Consider the following 16642-nt stretch of genomic DNA (forward strand, 5'->3'; position numbering starts at 1 on the left):
AGTTATCCCTGAAATGGTACCAGTAAATGAAATACTTAAAAGCATTGATCATGTCACTGTTGAGCAGTATGATTATTTCTCACCATCTGTATAGGTTTTACAGCTCACACCATGACTGAGTGGCAGAGTGAGTTATATTATGACCTTATTTGGGAAATACTTTACTGCTCCAAAATGGTATTATATAATGGTGTGCAGCTTGTTTGTCAATCCTTGTATTAAGTGTTAATCATTCTGAAATTTACTGCCTAGGAAGTACAGGATCATTGGGTCTACAGATACTATTAAAATAGATTATTAGGGTTTTCCCCACCAGTGTTTTATTATAAAAATTTTCAGTCATACAGGAAAATTGGGAAAAATTTTACAATAATTGTATACCTATCACCTAGATGCTACAGTTACCTAAATTATTGTTTTCAAGAGGAAAGTTCCACTTTCTTTGCTTTTTAAAAATAAGAGTTCTGAACCAGTTTGAACCATTTTCACATGTGACAGTATTTTCACTTAGCTGGGATGATTTTTGATGTTATTTTTTCAGAAATGATAAAATTCTTTGAGTAAAATAATTTAGTACAAATTCTGGAATTTAGTAGACCCCTAGTACTAGAGTAGACAACAGTATTTTAATTTATCCCCATATACGGTTCATACAAGTAACTTTTTAAATTCCATAAGATGTAAGTTTATTAAATTTTTGCAGGCAGAAATAAAATGTACTTTGAAAAATTCTTGTTTCTTGACATAATTTCTAGCCCTCTGTCATATAAGGGTAAAGTGCTGGCTTTTTTTCTCTTATGACTTCTTCAGTCTTATTATGCAGTTAAACTGCTGAAGTTAAGGTTTCTTTTCCAGTTTCAAATCAGTGATAATAACATACATTTATACATTTTTATAAGTGGAAAGATACCTTTGGGAGTAATTGGTTCCAGTTTCCTTATATTACATTTGAGTCAGAGGAGGCTCAGAAAGTTTAAATAACTGTTGCAGGACACAGTAAACTAATGGGAGACCAGGAAATACATTTTAGATTTCTAGTTGTCTTTTTCCCCCTATTTTTTGGCCATGCTACACAGCATATGGGATCTTAGTTCCCTGACCAGAGACTGAACCTGTGCCTCCTGTAGTGGAAACATGGTATCCTAACCCCTTGACTGCCAGCGAAGTCCCTAGTTGTCTTGACTATTATCATATATATTTTCAAGTACTCTTTTGTAGAAAGAATAAACAGCATGCTGTCAGTTATGCAGTTTAGCCACTGAATGACAGCAGCTGACTATCAAAATGTAGTTTCAGAAAAAGTAACTGTGAGAATATCTTTATGAATACATTGGACTGATTGTTTTGTAAGTCATCATTGAATTTTTTTCCTAGATCTCAATCTCTTAATATTAATTTCTCAAAAGTCTTTTTCTTGAAACTTTTTTTGGGATGGAACATTCTCGTTATAACAAAAAAGAATGGTACTGTTCTCTGTACTTAACTTAAACATTAATAGATGCACTTTAATATAGAGGGTTAATATATCTCCCCATACTATGTTCTTTTTTCCATTTCCTCTTTGCGAAGTACTTTGTGGCCAAGAGTAACATGGCAGCTTGTGTTTTAGTATTTTGTGTAATAGAAAATTCATTGGTTGGCCTCCTTTAAGGAGTTTTCTGTTTGTTTCATATTAATATAAAGGCTGCTTTCCAACACTGTCTTGCTTGATCTATAGAAATGGTGATTGTGGTTTCTGTCAGGTTGTATTTATCTTTTTACTTTTGAAGCTAAAACAGGAACAGTGGTCATTTAATTTTCAGTATCCTTATGTATTGGTGACACATAAATCTTAGTCCCTTTTAGCTGAAAGTATACATGGAAACATGTATACCATTATATTAGGCCTGAGGTACAAAGGTACTTTGGCTTTTAGAGTAGGACCCGAGGTTGGGGAGAAGAACTCACACCAGTCCTGAACCTTTTTAAAAACTGATAACTGCATACTGAATCAGCGTTTGATTCTGGGGAAGTTGTGAGAGGACAAGAGAAAAGAAAGATGGAAGCTATAGAGTAGAATTTGCAGTTACTTAGATGTGAAGGTTAGCGTTAAGGGTAGTAAAAACTGCCTTCAAATACTGAATTAAAGAAAAGCTTTTGCTACCACTCAAAGTTAAGAAAGACAAGTTTTGTCTTCAGTGCATTTACAAGAAAAATTGAATAGTTGTGTTCCTCTGTACATCTTTGGAGAAATATTAGAGCACATTGTATAAGTTGAAGTAACTGCTGACAGAATTTTGAAATGTAATTTTTTGTAATAAGCCCAAATATCCATCATGCTTCATTGCTCTAAGGTTACAAGTTTAGACAGATTTTGCTGGTTAAATTCTGCCCTGAAGGCACTGAACCATAAGCCTACTGCCTTAAAATGTTTTTTAATAGAACTGCAACTCAGACCACTTACCAAATACTCTGATCCATGCATGGGCTTTTATAGTTTCTTTTTTTTCCTTTTAAGAAGTGTGATGCTTATGGTGCACATCTCTGGTGGTTTTAAGAAATATAAGCTGGCTTTTTGGGAGATGCATCCTTGAGTAGGAAAATGTTTTAAATTGATTTTCAGTAACTGTTTCAGCCAGCACTTCAGATTGTTCTTATGCACCTGGTGCCATTATATCCTTGTGGTCAATAACTTTCTCCTTGTTGTGGCTTACTCCACAAATTAAAATAACTTTTTGGCCCATTATATTTTGGTTTGTGTATTTTATCTCTCATCCAGCATAGTACTGGATACCTGGTAGATTCTTAGTGGAAAATTATTTGAAAAGTCAAAGATATCGACATGGCCCAGTCACCCAAAGACTGGCTTCCTGCCTTCACTTCAGAATTGGCCTGAAAAATCACCACTCAGAGAGGACCGTAAGACCATCCTCTCTAAAGACAGCAACCATACAGGCCTCTCTTTGCATACCCTGCTTTGTTTTTCTTCAAAGCCTTTTTCTCATACAACCCTGATACCAAGGAAATGGGAGTGCTCTAAAACCAGGAATTTTGTCTTGTTCATTGTTGTATCCATCCCTAGTGCCTAGCACATAGTATAAAGTCACATATTTTCTGGAGGTGTAATAAAGGTTAGAAATGATGCCAGAAGGATATAAATATACATCAGAAATGAATTCAGCCCTCGTGTACACAGATAACTGTAGTACAGGATGGGTTCAGATGACATGGAGAAGAACTGCATTGAAAATACTCAGGATATTTTAGAGGTTTGTTACCTCTAGCTAGCCTCTTAGGAAACTGACATTTAAGCTGGGTCTTTTTCAAATTAAGGAACAAATACATAGTGATTCGGAGACGAAAAAGTGAATTGGGGTAGCATGTATAAGAAAAGGTAAAATGAAAAAGAAATACAGAAAGGCAAAATGGTTCTCTGAGGAAGCCTTACAAATAGCTGGGAAAACAAGCTAAAGGCAAAGGAGAAGAGTTGAATGCACAGTTCCAAAAATAGCAAGGAGAGATAAGAAAGCCTTCCTTAGTGATCAATGCAAAGAAATAGAGGAAAACAATAGAATGGGAAAGACTAGAGATCTCTTCAAGAAAATTAGAGATACCAAGGGAACATTTCAGGCAAAGATGGGCACAGTAAAGGATAGAAATGGTATGGACCATTTCTTGTCCATAACAGAAGCAAAAGATATTAAGAAGAGGTGGCAACAATACGCAGAAGAACTATATAAAAAAGATCTTCATGGCCCAGGTAACCACAATGGTGTGATCACTCCCCTAGAGCCAGACATACTGGAATGTGAAGTCAAGTGGGCCTTAGAAAGCATCACTATGAACAAAGCTAGTGGAGGTGGGTGATGGAATTCCAGTTGAGCTATTTCAAATCCTGAAAGATGATGCTGTGAAAGTGCTGCACTCAATATGCCAGCAAATTTGGAAAACTCAGCAGTGGCCACAGGACTGGGAAAGGTCAGTTTTCATTCCAGTTGCAAAGAAAGGCAATGTCAAAGAATATTCAAACTACTGCACAATTGCACTCATCTCACACGCTAGCAAAGTTATGCTCAAAATTCTTCAAGTCAGGCTTCAATAGAATGTGAACTGTGAACTTCCAGATGTTCAAGCTGGATTTAGAAAAGGCAGAGGAACCAGAGATCCAATCGCCAACATCTGTTGAATCATCGAAAAAGCAAGAGAGTTCCAGAAAAACATCTGCTTTATTGACTATGCCAAAGCCTTTGACTCTGTGGATCCCAACAAACTGTGGAAAATTCTTCAAGAGATGGGAATAGGAGATCACCTGACCTGCCTCCTGAGAAATCTGTATGCAGGTCAAGAAGCAACAGTTAGAACTGGACATGGAACAACAGATTGGTTCAAAATCGGGAAAGGAGTACATCAAGGCTGTATATTGTCACCCTGCTTATATAACTTATATGCAGAGTACATCATGCGAAATGTCAGGCTGGATGAAGCACAAGCTGGAATCAAGATTGCTGGGAGAAATATCAATAACCTCAGATATGCAGATGATACCACCCTTATGGCTGAAAGAGAAGAAGAACTAAAGAGCCTCTTGATGAAAGTGAAAGAAGAGAGTGAAAAAGCTGGCTTAAAGCTTAACATTCAGAAAACTTAAGATAATGGCGTCTGGTCCCATCACTTCATGGGAAATAGATGGGGAAACAATGGAAACAGTGACAGACTTTATTTTGGGGGGCTCCAAAATCACAGCAGATGGTGACTACAACCATGAAATCAAAAAGATGCTTGCTCCTTGGAAGAAAAGCTATGACCAACCTAGACAGCATACTAAAAAGCAGAGACATTACTTTGCCAGCAAGGGTTCGTTTAGTCCAAGCTATGGTTTTTCCAGTGGTCATGTATGAATGTGAGAGTTGGACTATAAAGAAAGCTGAGTGCTGAAGAATTGATGCTTTTGAACTGTGGTGTTGGAGAAGACTCTTGAGAGTCCCTTGGACTGCAAGGAGATCAAACCAGTCAATCCTAAAGGAAATCAGTCCTGAATATTCATTAGAAGGACTGATGTTGAAGCTGAAACTCCAATACTTTGGGGCCACCTGATGTGAAGAACTGACTCACTGGAAAAGACCCTGATGCTGGGGAAGATTGAAAGCGGGAGGAGAAGGGAAAGACAGAGAATGAGATGGTTGGAAGGTATCACTGGCTTGATGGACATCTGTTTGAGCAAGCTCTGGAAGTTGGTGATGGACAGGGGAGCCTGATGTGCTACAGTCAATGGGGTCACAAAGAGTTGGACAGGACTGAGCAAGTGAACTGAAAATATTCAGTTTGGCTGGAATATGCTAGTGAAATTAGTTATAAAGGTAGGTTAGACCCAGGTTAGTGGAAAGTCTAAAATCAAAGCTGAGCTGGATTTTGTCTCATTGGTAGTATAGAAATTGTGTCCCTCTCCCCTTAAAAGGTAGTTAGTTATATGTGGTGTGATTGAACATGTATAGGAATAGACTAAAGACAAGTTTTTTGATTGAAGTATAGTTGATTTATAATGTTTCAAGGTTATAGCAAAGTGGTTCAGTTTTATACATATATTCTTTTTCAGATTATTTTCCATATAGGTTATTGCAAGATACTGAATATAGCTCTGTTGTACAGTAGGTCCTTGCTATTTATTTTGTATGTAGTACTGCAGATGGTGATTGCAGCCATGAAATCAAAAGGTGCTTACTCCTTGAAAGGAAAGTTATGACCAACCTAGACAGCATATTAAAAAGCAGAGGCATTACTTTGTCAACAAAGGTCTGTCTAGTCAAGGCTATGATTTTTCCAGTAGTCATGTATGGATATGAGAGTTGGACTGTAAAGAGAGCTGAGTGCCGAAGAATTGATGCTTTTGAACTGTGGTGTTGGAGAAGACTCTTGAGAGTCCCTTGGACTGCAAGGAGGTCCAACCAGTCCATCCTAAAGGAGATCAATCCTGGGTGTTCATTGGAGGGACTGATGTTGAAGCTGAAACTCCAATACTTTGGCCGCCTGATGGGAAGAGCTGACTCATTGGAAAAGACCCTGATGCTGGGAAAGATTGAGGGCAGGAGGAGAAGGGGACGACAGAGGATGAGATGGTTGGGTGGCATCACCGACTCAATGGACATGGGTTTGGGTAGGCTCTGGGAGTTGGTGATGGACAGGGAGGCCTGATGTGCTGCAGTCCATAGATCGCAAAGAGTCAGACATGACTAAGTGACTGAACTGAACTGTATATATCTGTTAATCTCAAATTCCAAATTTATCAACGCCTCACTCAAGGAAGGTTAGTGTAAGTCTGAGAATGTTGCTTTGAGGTGCTCGCATTTGATTGGAGAAATACAGTAGGCAGTTGGAAAGCTACCAAGGCCTAAGATTTGGGAATCTTTTGCAAAGCAGTTTTTGAATCCTTGACTTAGCAAAGGAAGAGTCATAAGAGTGCATGGAGAAAGAAAGGAAATGGAGAGCAGATTCTTCAGTTTAGAGCAGATTCTTGGGAAATAGCTGTTTTAGGAGGATAGAAAGGAAAAAAGGAAGAACAAAAGCAAGTAGGAGAACCACGAGAGGATGACACCGGGGAAACTAAGGAAAGACATTTTCAGGAAGAGGGAGGATTCAAACTGTTTCTTCCAAAAAGATCTCTGTTGTAACTTTGTAATATGTGTATTTTCTGTCATATATGTTACTCTGCTGTACTGTTTAGCATAGTTCTTTACACATAGTTCTCAGCAATTGAGCATGTCTTAAGGGAATCAGGACTCTCTCTTGCTTATCTTTAAGGATTAACATTTTGCAAAATGTTATGTAAATATTAGAGTTTAGTGCATTGTGCAGTCTGGTGTCCTGCTGAAGACTTTGGGAAGTCATTGGGAATAATTTGTGCTTTGCAGATTTTCTATATTATTATCTGTGAGATATATATATATATATATATATATATCTCAATAGTCTCTGTTTTTGTTTCCTGTTTATTAAAATAGTAACTGTCCTAACCAGCAACAATTGAAGGCTCTTAAAATACCAAGAGGAAAACAATTAATGGAGTTTAGGGATTGGATAAGTGATTGTGTTTTTCAACATACTTACTTGAGCTTTACAACTTATTTGAGCTATTTGGCATATGAATTATTTTAGACTGACTTCAATGAATATTGATTTTATCACTTTTTTGGTGCTTTCAGAAATAGGAAAATTAGAGTAAAACTTGATACAAGTGCAAAAGACAGATACCAGAAAACTTAAGCTGATTTGTTGAAAAGCTGATTAGAAAGGTTTCAGAAGTATTTTACCGAAAAGTTAGGGCTATAGGGACTTGGTGCAGCATTTTATCTAGGAAGGACAAAGATGGGACTAATGGTGAAAAGAAAAATCTGTGTTAAAGAGAATTTTGAGGCAATAAAATTGATCATGAATTGACTTGAAATTTTATCGTCTACTTGTATGACAAGAATTGACTTTTAATACATAAATACTAATTGTTGAGGCAAGGGAAAATAAGCAACTGTAATAGTAGCTGGTTTGGTGAATAGCAATATCTAAGACATCTGTATGTTGTTCTGTAGCAGTACCGTTAAAGATTGTCGAGATAATCTGATTTAAGTACACACTTGAAAGTGGAGACATCATCTGGTGTATTGAATTGGTACTTTATCACCACAACCATTAAACAGAGGTGGTCAGGTGAAAGTTACCTTGTTAAAATCTAGCAGCAGCATGTGCACTTATTTAGAAATTTTTCCATGGTTTGGATGTTGGTTTTTAGTTTTTTATAAAGAAAAAGAAGTTCCTTAAAGAGGAAAACTTATCTCTTTTAGGTCTGATTAATGACAATATTTGTTCTGGATATTTAAATAGTCCTGTTTATTGAGGATTTTTAATTTACTTTTAATTTAGATGAGTTGGGATAATTTAAACATCCAGATTAGTTTATGCAAAGCAGGAAATAATATATTTTGCTTTTCTAACATCTCTTTTGTGAGTGAATGGTTACAGCAGTGTACAACTTCTTACACTTTTTGGTTGAGTCCTCTTTTATCTATCAGCCTAAAAAAGATAGATTTGTTCACAGAAGTTTATGCTCAGTTATTAGGCCTTATTAATTTAAGATTAAAAGTCTTGAAATAGATTACTGTTAAATTTTTTTTTCTTATTTACCTGTTAATGCCTATTTGAATGGAGGGACATGAGTGGACTTCAATGAATGCAACAGTCTTTCTTGCATTATAATCACACACCTGGTGTAGTGGATTCAGCACACTTAAAATAAACATAATTTTATGTTCTCATTTAACCATTGCACTTCTGATCATTTTTAGGCGAAACCTGACCAAACTGTCCCTGATCTTCAGCCACATGCTGGCAGAACTAAAAGGAATCTTCCCAAGTGGACTCTTTCAAGGAGACACGTTTCGGATTACTAAAGCAGATGCTGCAGAATTTTGGAGGAAAGCTTTTGGGGAAAAGTAAGTGTCAAAATAATGAATTTAAACTATGAAGAACTGAAGCTTGTATTTTGGGTTTTTGTTTAGTTTGAAACAGAAAAATAATGAATATATGCATAACTACTTCCCAACTGTGGTAAATATTAGCCTAGTTTTGTTGTTGTTGTTGTTCTGATCATGTTTGTGTTTTTTTTTCTTAAAGAAGTAGATAGACCTTTGCCGTTCTGTTGAAACCCATGCTGTTCTCTTTTTTCTAATCCATTATGCTGTTAATGAACACATACATTTCAAATTATTTGCTATTGCAAGCAGTGCTACAGAAAACAAAATTGTATTTGCCTTCATATGCAGGAGTTTCTCAATACTTACATACTTAGGAGTGGAATTGCTGAGTCAGGGGTTTCACATCTGCTTTGCCATACATTGCCTAACTGCTTTCCAAAGTGGTTGTACCAGTTTCTGTTCCTTTGAGTAGTATGCATGTGTTCCAGTAGCTCTGCAATTTGGCTAACACTGGTAATATGAATTGGTATCATATTTTGCTTTATATTCTTAATGACAAGGGAGCTTGAGCACCTTTTCACATTTGTCACCTGTCTAGGTTCTTTTTCTGACTTGGCTGTTTTCCTATAGACTTGTCTTTTTCCTATTGTAAGATACTAATTCTTTGTTAGTCACTAACATTAGAGATGTCTGTGGCTTGTGTTTCCACTTTGTTATATTGTCCTTTTTATAAAAAAAAAAAATTTATTTGGCTGTGCTGTGTCTATGCTGTTGCACAGGCTTTTCTTTAGTTGCTGCAAGCAGGGGCTACTCTCTGATTGGGGTGCATGGGCTTCTTATCACAATGGCTTCTCTTGCGGAGCACAGGCTCTAGGACATGAGGGCTTCAGTAGTTCAGGTCCCCGGGCTCTAGAGCACAGGCTCAGAGTTGTGGCACAGGGACTCGCTCAACTGCTCCACGCATGTGGGATCCTCCTGGAATAAGAATAAGAATTGAACCCATGTCTCCTGCATTAGCAGGCGGATTCTTTACCACTGAGCCACCAGGGAAGCCCATGATTTAAGTCAAGTTTTTGTTTCTCAGTATTAATATAAATGTTCTTGAATATACTCTGAAATTTTAAGTCAAAGAACTGAAAAAGTAGAAAACAATAAAATTTTTCAGTTGAATATACAGATCCTAATGTAAGTCTCTCTTTGAATGCTTTTTTTTTTTTAATTGCAATATAATTGATGCACACTGTTAAGTTAGTCTCAGGTATATACTGCATATTGATTTGATGTATGTTAAATGCTTGCTTTATTTTAAAAAGTTGTGTTTAAGCATCAGATATAGAATGATTAGTGATTTTAAAAAACCTAGTTGAAGAGGATGGGCATGAGTTTAACTTTGTTACTTTTACTTAGTAACTATCTACTTTAGAAAAGAGTTTGAATTGCCACTTGATCTCTATCAGGCAGGTGAATACATAAAGGCAATGAGATTTTACTTTATTTATTTTTTTGATCTTGAGAAATAGATATCCCACAGTACCCTTTGCTAGCCATATCTGGAGTTTAATCATTCTTTTGTTAAATAATTTCTTCTTCATTTGTATCAGAACTCTTTTCTTCTTGTACCTTAAGCTTTATATTCCTCAAGTGTAGTCCTTGATAGTGTGGGTTCCTCAAAAGAATCAGGGTGTTTTATGTGCTTTTAAAAGGTTAGTTTAAATACAGTAAGTGAAGATCTGGCCACAGGTTACATCTCTAATACAAAAAGGATAATCTCATCTCTCTTCCTGCTTCTCTAATACAGCAAATGTCTGAAGGTGAGAAAGGGGATTAACTTGTGGCATTCTGCCAAAGAAAAGCGGGAAAAGATGTCTCTGTTATTAATTTACTCAATAGGAAGTTAAGAAACATATCGTTTATGCCTTTTCTGTTATCAATGTAAAACATAATTCAGTTTCTCTAAGAAAATTAAAGTGGATTTTGAGAATTTAAAGAGACTGTTTTCCTTGACTGTAGTAATGCCTGGAATTATCTGCTATCTTATTCTGTGCCTTCTCTCTCACTGCCACCCTAGGACAATAGTCCCTTGGAAGAGCTTCAGACAGGCCCTTCATGAAGTACATCCCATCAGTTCTGGGCTGGAGGCCATGGCTCTGAAATCCACTATTGATCTGACCTGCAATGATTATATTTCAGTTTTTGAATTCGATATCTTTACGAGACTCTTTCAGGTAGGATGCTAAAATGTTGGTTGAACTAATTATTGCCACTTTTCTGAAGGGGAACCTTTTAAAAAAATAACATTTGGATATTTGGGAGTTTGCCTATTATAAAAGTATTTTTATTCTAGAAACTATAGTTTAAAAAAAGGTTAAAACTACTCTGTATTTTATATGTGTGTGTGTATATATATATATATGTAAAAAGAGTAACTATATAATCTGCTTATTCTCCTCATATTTATAATCTTTCTCTGTTAAATATTCTTTACATCATTTTTTTTTCCTTTGCATCATTTTAATTTTTGTATTTTACCCTAAAAATGGGTATAATATACTTCCTGAGTTCAGCTACTGCACATTTATGTATGTTTCCAGCTTTTTCTCCTGTGGTATTAAAATTCTTGACTAATATTGAGATGCATTGATAGTTCACAACTCCTTTCCTTTTCTAAAAATAATGTGTGTATATGCAACCTTGCATAAACCTTTATTTGGAACTTCTTACTTGAACATCAGGCCTTGCCCTGTTTTCTTTGTTTTTGTCTGTTGTTTAACCTCATCATTACTCTAGTAGTAGCTCCAGCAGGTTAGAGCTGCTTGAAAATTTTCTGTATTTTGCACAGTTAGGCTTCTCCCTATAAGCATGTGTTATTTTCTTCTTAGCTTTTCAAAGTTTTTATTTCCCAAACATGTTTATCTTCCCTTAAAGTAACAATATGGTTGAAAATTTGTGACACTAAATGGACAGTTTATATTTGAGTATTGAGGTGGATTTTTCTTTTGCTCTTCGTTGCTCTGAGGCTGGTTGTATGTTTGGAGCCGGATGGTCTGATTGATCTCTTGTTTCCTTAGCCCTGGTCCTCTTTGCTCAGGAACTGGAATAGCCTTGCTGTAACTCATCCTGGTTACATGGCTTTCCTGACATATGATGAAGTGAAAGCACGACTCCAGAAATTCATTCACAAACCTGGCAGGTCAGTGGAATGAAGCAAAGAGGTTTATTCACCTGAATTTTATTCTGTGACCTTTGCTGAAAAGGAGGAAACATGATCTTTTACTAGTTCCCCAGTGGCCACATTTCTGTGGTAGGATTGATGTCTGTTTATCAGAGGAATTGACTTATTCAGATACTATGATTTGACAAATGCTTTCAAGCCACTTAAGAATTAAGCTTTTGTGCCTTTTCCTTTTGGTGTGGAGTCATTGAAGAATCTATTATTGATGGTCTTTTTGATTTTTGTCTCTGTCTCATCTTCCACCCTAATGCAAGCATATGTAATCAAGGTTTTGTTTCTCTGTTTTCAGTTACATTTTCCGGCTGAGCTGTACTCGTCTGGGTCAGTGGGCTATTGGGTATGTCACTGCTGATGGGAACATTCTCCAGACAATCCCTCACAATAAACCTCTCTTCCAAGCGCTGATTGATGGCTTCAGGGAAGGCTTGTGAGTACCTACTGTTTATCATCTGTTAGAGTCTAGGAACTTAGGGCTGTGAAACTGCATCATTAATGACTTTATTCCAGGTTTTCTCTACAGGTTAAGATTCAGGAAACATTAACAGCTTATATTGTTTGAATTTTCAACTTCTGTAGGACTTCTGTTTTTATTTAAAAAGGATTCCTTGAGTGAAATTATTTTTTCCTCTACTATTTCCATTGTTACTCTGAGTAGATTTTATCTTTCTTTTTTTTCCACACGTTAACTTTTTTCAGGTCTATATTAGATTTTAAAATATATAGTACTCTTCAAACACAGGGGCCTCCCCTAGAGCTCAACAGGTAGAGAATCTGCTTGCAGTGCAGAAGGCACAGGACACACGGGTTTGATCCCTGGGTTGAGAAGATCCCCTGGAGAAGGAAATGGCAACCCACTTGCCTGAAGAATCCCATGGACTGAGGTGCCTGGTGGGCTAAAGTCCAAAGGATCACAAAGAGTGACACAAAGACAGGAGTGAGCTACTACAACACTGACAACATCAGTATTGTCCTCCAGACACTGATACTCTTTCTCCAGGGCACAATGCCACAGGCTCTATTTTAATCAAGGAGTTGATAAGCTTTTTTTGTGAAGGGCCAGATAGTAAATATTTCACCAGTCTTTGCAAACCGCATAAGTCTGTGTCACTTGGTGGTGCAGTGGTTAAGAATTCACTTTGCAGTGCAAGGGACATGGGTTCAATCCCTGGTTGGGGAACTAAGATCCCACATGCTGCAGAGCACTTAAGTCCACATGCTGCAACTAGAGATTTCAGTGCCACAGTGAAAGATCCCTCATGACACAGTGAAGATCTCCCATGCTGCAATTAAGGCCTGACTCAGCCAAATAAATAAATAGATAAATATTTTAAAAAATGTAAAGTGTTACCAGTTATTTGACTAGGCAAAATTAGGATGACTTAAATGTTCCTGAGGGCAGCAGGCTCAATGGCCTTCATCCTAACTTCATTTTAATTCAGCAGAATTTCTTCAGGCTATGGGTTTTTGTAATCTCTGCTAATATTTATGACTTAAGTTCCTATTTATTATAGAATTCCTATTCCTTTGGGAATTCAAATTGATTAGCAGTTGGTAAGCACTAAGAATACTAACAGTTGGCCAGGTATGAGAAAACTACTTGTGTTTTAAAGTGATTAGGAAAATCCATTTTCCATTACACATCATTTTCTACAGTAATGTTAGAACTGAAAGGGGGTACTTCACCAGATGTCAGAGCAATTTGATGCTAGAAGCTTCCTGGTAGTTGATCTCAGTGGCTTAATGTGCTTCTTGTTACTTTTCTTTCAAATTGGTGTCTCTTAGTGTTAAATCTGTAAACAAGGGTGTTTTAAGGTCTTTGGTTGAAGCAAATGTCATTTTTTTAAAATTGAGAATTCACACTTTAATCTGTGGTCATCCACAGATAAAAATAGGAGTTGGTAAGTTGTGGCGCACAGACTAGGTCTTTTAGTCTGTGTCTAAGATAGTTTTTCCTTTTCAGAATGTTGTTAAAAAAAATGAAGAATATGTGACACAGACTTACGTGGCTTGCAGAGCCTGAAACATTTACTAACTGGCCCTTTACAGGAAAAGCTTGTCAACCCCTTAATTAAAATAGAGCCTGTGACACCCTGGAGAAAGAATGTCAGTGTTTGAAGAGTATCTTCTTAGAACTGATCTGTGTTATTTAATTTTTTTGAAGTACTAATAAAATTTCTCTTTACACTTCTCCTAAATTGCCCTTTTAGAGTGAGAGAATTCCTAGATAACATTTGTCTGTACTAGTAAGCAGTGATAAATTGGCTTCAGTAGACCCCCAAGATTGGTTACTCTTTTTACAGCTATTTGTTTCCTGATGGACGGAATCAGAATCCCGACCTGACAGGCTTATGTGAACCAACTCCTCAAGACCACATCAAAGTGACCCAGGTGAGTTTTGTTTTCCATTTTAATCATATTTCTAGACCTAAGCTTCTGTATATTACTCTGTAGAACTGACAGAATTACATTAAGTGGTTGGAACACTTAAAATTTTAAACCATGGACTAGATTAGTGAATTTACGTGTGTGTGGTCTCTTTTTAAACCCTGTTTCTTTTTTTTTTTTTTTTTAAACCCTGTTTCTTAAAATAGGACCAAGACTAGGTGCTTTCTGTTTTACCTGTTCACTGTTGTGACACTCTGTTTCCAGGCAAAGATTAGTATTACAAGTATTGCAGTCATTCATTCATTCATTCAACAAATATTTGTAGGGGACTGAATAATCTCTTTTTCTTTTTTAATCAAAGGAGCAATATGAATTATACTGTGAGATGGGCTCCACATTCCAACTGTGTAAAATATGTGCCGAGAATGATAAAGATGTGAAGATTGAGCCCTGTGGCCACCTCATGTGCACATCCTGTCTAACATCCTGGCAGGTATGGATCCAAACCCTGCTTTCTCTCAGCTAAATAATCACAGTGAAGAATTGGGGATTGTATATACTTTATGGATATAAAGAATGGTTTGTGGGGTAGGTCCTAAACTTTTGGTGCTTTTTTCATTTTTAGGTACTGTATTTTTAGTGGACGAATATTTTAAGAACTTTCAGATGTGTGTGTCACCATCTCCTATTTCCTTTGTAGGAATCAGAAGGCCAGGGCTGTCCTTTCTGTCGATGTGAAATTAAAGGTACTGAGCCCATTGTGGTTGATCCCTTTGATCCTAGAGGAAGTGGCAGCCTGTTGAGGCAAGGAGCAGAGGGAGCTCCCTCCCCAAATTATGAGGATGATGATGATGAACGAGCTGATGATTCTCTCTTCATGATGAAGGAATTGGCTGGTGCCAAGGTAAGTCTACAGTTTAATAGATTGTGGCAGAATCTATCATCAGCTGTGTCCTAAAGCAGTAGATCACTTAACAACATCTAAAATACAAGGAGTAAAAATAGTATTTACTGAACATTTACCATGTGAAAGAGAACCATGCTAAATACTTGACTACTTTAACTCATAATCCTATACTTAGCCATATTCATGTAACCCTGTGAGTAGAAGCTAGTATTATCCTTGTCCAGCAATTGAAGAAATCAAAGAACAATGAGGCTAAGGAATTTGCTGAAGGTCACACTACTAGTAAGTTGAGCCAGAATCTGTGACCAGGCATCCCGCCTTCCAGGCCCATGCTCTTACTGTCTGTATCCTAGAACTGGGTTCTACTCGGATAGCTTGGTGGAGAAAATGAAGGGGGAATAAAAGAATTGGACTCTGTCTTGCTACTGTGACTAGAATATTTTCTCTTTGTTTTTTTCTCTAGTGAAGTCTTGGCAATGGAAAGTTAGGTTTAGGCAGGAGAAACAAGGGCTTGTTAACCAAATAAATGGCAACTAAAGTGATTGGAAGGTGGTAGGAGGTACCGTACAGAGACTACACAAACTAGAAAGACTCTAGTAAAGGTAGGAAAGATAAAGGCCAAGAAAGGATGTGACCAAATTCTGTTACATCAGCGGTAGGATAAAACAGAGATTTATTCACTAATTCAAAGTAAGGCAGTCACCAAAGACTTTAATAAATATAGGGCAGACAGAGGTTCTAATATGCTGTCAGTTCTCTAGTTTAGGCTTTTACAGCTTTCATAGGAGGCATTTTTTGGTGCAGAAGAATCTTTGTTTTGTATCAGCACCCGACTGCCTGGCGCATGGTAGGTGCTCAGTAAATCCTGAGAAGGTGGGTGGGATTCTCTTCAGTGGTTGTGACCCGTTTGTCTCTTCCTCTCTGTCCTCAATGCCACTGCCTTATTTCAGGCTCTCAGAAGCATAGGTTCTCCCTGTTTCCAGTCATTGATCTACAACACACACCTTGATCATCTCATTCCTTTGCCTCATGCTCTTTAGTGACTTCTCATTACTTAATGGATTAGTCAGTACATTCTCTGTTCTAGGCATTTTGCCCTGATAATCCTTTCCACTTGGTGTTTTGTGGAGTCTGAATCATCAAAGATTTCTCCATGCTTTTGTCTTGATAGTTTCTATGTAATTTAGTTCAGTTTTCATATCCTGAGAAATCTTTCCAGACTATACCCTGCTTCTCCTACCCCTAACTCACACATATTTACCCAAATATAATCTAGGTCTGGCTAAGTGTTTTTGGGATACTGTGAAATGTTTGCCATAGAACTTACCACCTGGTAATAATTTATTAAAAGTATTTCTTGGAAATTACATGGCAGTCCATGCCTGGAAATTCCATGGCAGTGATTAGAGTTCCTTGCTTCCACTGCTGGGTTTGATCCCTTGTTAAGTAACTGATGCAGAGTACATCATGAGAAACGTTGGGCTGGAAGAAGCACAGGCTGGAATCAAGATTGCCGGGAGAAATCTCAATAACCTCAGATAGGCAGATGACACCACCCTTATGGCAGAAAGTGAAGAGGAACTAAAAGCCTCTTGATGAGAGTGAAAGAAGAGAGTGAAAAAGTTGGCTTAAAGCTCAACATTCAGAAAACGAAGATCATGGCATCTGGTCCCATCACTT

General features: G+C 37.2%; 1 protein-coding gene across 2 annotated transcripts in view; it reads left to right on the forward strand.

Annotated features, from left to right (window-relative positions):
- Window positions 1-16642, forward strand: part of CBL (Cbl proto-oncogene) — a 99330-nt gene that overhangs the window by 55751 nt on the left and 26937 nt on the right. For both annotated transcript variants that reach the window (XM_002693082.6, XM_010812517.4), the window contains exons 3-9: window positions 8310-8456; window positions 10507-10663; window positions 11507-11628; window positions 11960-12097; window positions 13971-14058; window positions 14417-14548; window positions 14756-14959. In XM_002693082.6, coding sequence (XP_002693128.3) covers window positions 8310-8456; window positions 10507-10663; window positions 11507-11628; window positions 11960-12097; window positions 13971-14058; window positions 14417-14548; window positions 14756-14959 — 988 coding nt within the window. The remainder of the gene's footprint in view (window positions 1-8309; window positions 8457-10506; window positions 10664-11506; window positions 11629-11959; window positions 12098-13970; window positions 14059-14416; window positions 14549-14755; window positions 14960-16642) is intronic.

This window comes from Bos taurus, chromosome 15 (genome assembly GCF_002263795.3).
Source record: "Bos taurus isolate L1 Dominette 01449 registration number 42190680 breed Hereford chromosome 15, ARS-UCD2.0, whole genome shotgun sequence".
Taxonomy (NCBI): Eukaryota; Metazoa; Chordata; class Mammalia; order Artiodactyla; family Bovidae; genus Bos; species Bos taurus.